Below are 5,531 nucleotides of genomic sequence, written 5' to 3' on the forward strand. Positions count from 1 at the left end.
TTAGAATATACAACACCATTCTTTTCCATTATCTTCAAAGAAAGAGCAGAGTGAGCTATGCATATACATCTATTTGAGCATACTTCACTAAGTAAACTAAGATTTTCTAAACTGATCAGCCACCACAGTAGAGTCTCACTCTAGAGGACAAAATTGGAAATCTCTGGTAGTGTGTGTGTGCACACTTAGCACCCGAATGTGTCTACCCTTGTGATCTTCAATCTCTTTACTGTGGATAAGAACATCCTACACAATCGAAAGAACAAGACCATTAATACACAGAATGGAATATATAATGTATAATGCATTTGTTTCTCACAGACAAAAAAGAATCAATAACTTACTCCCAAGGAACATCTCCAACCATGACCAAATCCCCTTCTTCATCTTCGTATGTTAGTACATGGCATCTCTCAGGTTGCACTCCATTCATCTCTGTCCCCCCTGTTAACAAGCCACAATATTCCACTGATAAATATTAACACTACTTCTTACACTCCTTTCAACACATTCTTATGGACTTAAAATTAAAAAGGGTAAGTCTTAATTTGATCATTTACAACAATTATGAACTAAAAATAAAAGAATTTGAATTGATAAAGGGGAACAGACTTACAAAGAATGGTAGTGTCGAACATGTGTTCAAGAGTCTTCACTAACTCATAATAGCCTCCATGAGCAAGTATATTGAGCTTCCTTCCTATTGGAATGCCTTCCATGTAGACCTTCACAAACAAGCTGCTATGATCGTTGCAATCATTCACTTCAGCAGCTTGTGAAATGTTCACAAGAGGGTGGTGTGGTTGTTGCCAATGCCCCCTACATCATCAAATCAACACACATGATATAATTAGTCTTCAACTCACTCGTGATTTGAGCATACCTAAGTAGTAGCATAACACAAACCTTGAAATAGAAGAGCCAACATGATGAGTGGCGGAAATGCTGAGTCCAAGGCTAAGATCAGTGGGAAGTTCTTGTGTGAGAGAGGATGCAGTTGAAATGAGAAGGTGGCGGTGGTTGTTGCTGCTGCTGCTAATTGAGGAGGAAGAAGAGCTAGAGTGTTTTCCCATTGTGGTATTAAGGAAGTAGCAAGATGATGATGATGACACACCAAGCCGCCACCTTAAGGGTTTAAATAAACGAAGAAAGAGATGATGGTCCTATTCGTAGAATCAAGACTTCCTCTGCAGCAGAGCCACTTCCCACACTCAACTTTTTCTTTTTTCCATGTAATTGCTTGCTAGACCTCAAATGTTGTCATGGTAGCCGACAGCTACATGTGTCAATAACAAAACTCCAACTTGGCATCTTTCCACTGACGTGTGTTATTCAATTGAACTTTTCATTATTTTTGCATCAACCCTCTTAATATTGTCACAGTATTGGTTATAACCTCGATTAGTAGTACAAACTTTTACTACATTAGAGTTATTTAAAATTTGAAATATTAATTAGAAGGTTAAAAATAAATTTAATCATTCATGAGTGGTGATTTAAATTAAGATTGTGGTAAGGAGGGAAGAATATAGTAGTGAGTGTTAGAGGGAATGAACATGGAGTGGTGCAGAGAATTGATGGGGTGGACAAGAGAACATCGATATCTGAAACCTTGTACATACATGTAATATCCAATAATCAATGTTCAATGGATATAATGAACGTGTTGCGCATGAGTGACCTTGATTGGAGAGACAAAATATATAAAGGCATTGGAACTGGTGATGCTACATAAACTGCTGTGTGTTCAGAAACATATTGATGTAGGTATCTTGAAAGGTTCTGTGAATAGCAGAAAAACCATCAACCACACCACAACATACTTATGAAGAGAAGTTGTGCGCATTTATTACCCCTAACTTACTACCAGACAACCTTCCTCTCTTTTCCTTTTCAACCATTCCACTACACATCAAACAACCTTATTGCTAATGCCATTTTCTTTCATGCAAAAAACTTCTACCATCTTTTTAAATAACTCTAAATATTTAAGTACTAATTCTCTTCAATTATTAATTTCAAACTACTTCTCAATATTATCCTTTCTCTGTCCTTCAAACCTAGACCATGAATGATTTAACAGAGGGATAGTGTGGTAATAGAAGTTTTAAATAGTTTTTACAGAATTTGAAGTTTAAAGCATAGTTGTTGTGTTCTGAAAAGAAAGAGATTCTGAAATGGTAGACATGAGTATAAATTGGAGGAAGAAAGCAATGAAGAGGGGAGGGAGCACAGTGACAGTGGTGAAAAAAGATGTTATCAATGAGAGGGAGCAAAGCATAACAGAAAGAATCAGAATTGTGGAACAATGTGACAAGTGTGAATCTCCTAATCACTTTTTAAAATGCTCAAATCATAATGCGCTCCGGTCTCGGGGACACAAAATCAACCTTATTTTTGTTTTGTTTAATACACATTCAACAACAACAAAAAACCATAATTCTTTCTATTGGACCACCTACTGTATCATATTACACTTCGTTTCTTCTCCATTCAACACCTCACCCCCACGTGTCCAACAACTTTTTCTTTCCCTTCTCGCATGTTCATTCATAGTTTTTCATGTTTCTTCACAAACACAAAGAGGGAACAACAATTAAGAACCAAAAAATAAAGAGGGAACAACAGCTTCTATGCTTGGATCTAAAGAAACGGCCAGTGCTAGCTAATAAATGTTGAAACAGAAAAAAAAGAAAACATTTTATTCAGAATCTTTAACACATTTATTAAAATGAAAAAAATAGGTTTAACATAAGTAAAAAGAATGAAAAAGAAAAGGTAAAATGTTCCCCTCCACCCAAACATAACTCTTAAGGTTGCTTTCATTAGCCATCAATTTGTCATTTGGTCTCCAACACTGTATTTGCGTTGAACCTTAGAAAAAAAAAAAGCAGCGTCTAACCTACATTCTCCTTTTCTTCAATAGCCTTAGTAAATGTCTCACCATATTCTCCTTTAAACTTCTTTGTTAATTACCCTTTCCTTTTTACAAATTCAGTTCTATTTCATGATATTTCTATACAAAATTGAACAATAACAGATCACATCTTTAAATTCATAATTTTTTTTTCTTGTTTATTAAAATTTTTACATTGGAAAGATAAAAAAATACTGTACAAATATTTGAACATGTAAAACAATTTTTATATAATTCCCAATAAAAATGTGAAAATAAAAGGAATAATGTTCTCATGCTAATAAATACTGTGAAATGTATGAATAAATTATTTTTTATTAGCAATGTATAAATATATGTTATAATTTAACCAAAACTCTTTATTTGAGTTCATACAAATTTGATAAACTAGAAAATATTGCTTTACTACAACCAATTCAAGATCTTCTCCAATTCTCTTACTCACTTTTGTGATACAACACAAGTTATATTTATTATATATTGCAAAAAGTAGTAATTACAACAATCTGATTGGCGTTAGATAATTTTTTTTTTACATTTTAGTACATTTTGTCAGGTCGTTTTTTTACATATTTTAATTCTAAACGAAATAATTTGTCGGAAAGGTTTTCAAAAGTTAATTATTTTGAACTCTTAATTTTGTAGTTTTTTTTCTATGTTCATAATCGTTCAATAGTATTGGATCACGTAGTTGTTATTTTTCATTTTCTTTATGTAATAAAAAGTTTTATAATTGTTGCCTTTCCATAAGAACTCACTGTCAACCTTTCCTCTTTATTTTATGAAGGAAGATTGTGTATTAAAATTGAAAATGAAATTAATGAGATTACAAAAAAAAAAAAAATTGTATATCTGTCCATGTTCTGATGTTGATTTATGATTAGTGATTTTTCTTTTCAAATGAAGAGATTGCTTTTCGTAACATTTCTATTTTATTAGAAAATTTACTTGTATTACATTGCCTTTTAAAAAATATATGAAACTTTAATTTAGAAAATAAAATAAAATATTTAAAAATTAAAGAGCAGTTAAAAATTGAGAGACATCATACAAAATAAATAAAAAATTACCAGTTAAAATCATGTCACCCTATTGCTTTTATAAAAATAGTCACTAAACTATGATAATTCTGACAAAATTATGAATCTATTTATTGTGACATTCGAATGTATTAATTTATGAAAAAAAATTATACCCTTAATTTATTATAAAATATAGTTTATATTAAAACTTAAGGATATAATTTAAACAAATTTAGTTGCTTTATTAGTCTCATATGAATTAGTTATTTGTTTATTATATAGATGAATGGCAAAAGTATATATTTACATTTTAGAATATTTGTATACAAGAGTGTTGTTTATGAGTTTGAGATGGACTACCAATTATATATTAACTCATGGATGATGATGTCTTTAATAGATTAAGTTTCAAGATTTGTTGAGTTTTACTGATACTGTGAAGAGGCTTAATTGTTGTGTTAGATGAGTGAACTTGCAAACTATATTCCAAGGTGTAAGTTAATTGTTAATGTATACATTAATGTGTTGATGGGTGTTTATAAGAGTAACAAATGTACCATTTAGTTATATGAAGCCCAAAACTTCGTGCTGCTTTATCTTGATGTAAGGATAGGATAACTTTACTTCAGACACCTCTATATTTTACTATTTACCTATGAAAGCATATGCATGTGGAGCTTGATATTTTGGGCTTAATGCGGTCATTTCTTCCTACACTTCCATATTTTTTTCTCTGTCATCCCACAGATTAGATAAAAAAAATTATTTAATTGTAAAAAATATTTTGAATTATACAATTTAAAAGATGGAAAAAAGAAAAGATGTGCGTGTATAAGAGAAAGAAAAAGAGGTGAGACTGTGAGGAAGAGTAGTGTAGGTTACTTTAATTTATTTAAGGGTATAATGGTCATTTTGCTGACTTTATGGAGGTGTAGGAAAAAAAATATGAAAGTGTAATGATAACTATAAAAGTGCATGAAGAATTGACATGCGTTATACTAAGATGACCCATTAGGTATTTTCTTCCTGCACGTCCATACATTTTTCATGTAACTCCATACTATTTATGAAAAGTTTAATTTATTTTTAATAAAGTTAATTTCGTGTAGAATTTAAAAAGTATTTTGTAGATTCTCAAATAGTTTTTGAACGCTCCATTTGAGTTGATTGTGTTTGTAGTCTATTCTGGAAAAAAAAAATTAGAAGTCCATCATCTAAAGAAAACACATATATGATAGTATTTTCACGCAATTGTTTAAATGTAAGAATGTTTCTTTAGGTAAAGAATGTAAAAGTTAAAGAATGTAAGAATGCAAGAATTATAGAATGAATATATGTTAGTTAAAGAGTGTAGTAGGTGTAAGAGTTTTTGTAGGTCCAATAGTGTGAAAATAACACATTCTTGGTTTGATTGGAACAATAGTTACCTCATCACTTTTCCCTCATTAGACTCCACCTGTAATGGTTCTATTCTTGAATGTAAGTGGTGGTGGGACAACCAATCATGAAATCTTATCCCAACTTTGATAACTATTTCATGAAACATAGTTTAGAATATAGATACTAACAGAAGAAAAGAAAAGAAAAAAAAG

General features: G+C 31.0%; 1 protein-coding gene across 1 annotated transcript; it reads right to left on the reverse strand.

Moving 5' to 3' along the window:
* On the reverse strand, nt 1-1,301 carry LOC137816246 (auxin-responsive protein IAA30). The gene is made up of 4 exons (XM_068619321.2): nt 907-1,301; nt 617-819; nt 345-444; nt 1-246 (listed from the first exon to the last, which is right to left on the reverse strand). The coding sequence occupies exons 1-4, from the start codon at nt 1,071-1,073 to the stop codon at nt 186-188; spliced, it is 531 nt and encodes a 176-aa protein (XP_068475422.1). The 5' UTR covers nt 1,074-1,301; the 3' UTR covers nt 1-185.
* Nucleotides 1,302-5,531: the final 4,230 nt, after the last annotated feature.

Source organism: Phaseolus vulgaris, chromosome 1 (genome assembly GCF_051622355.1).
Source record: "Phaseolus vulgaris cultivar YP4 chromosome 1, ASM5162235v1, whole genome shotgun sequence".
Lineage (NCBI taxonomy): Eukaryota > Viridiplantae > Streptophyta > Magnoliopsida > Fabales > Fabaceae > Phaseolus > Phaseolus vulgaris.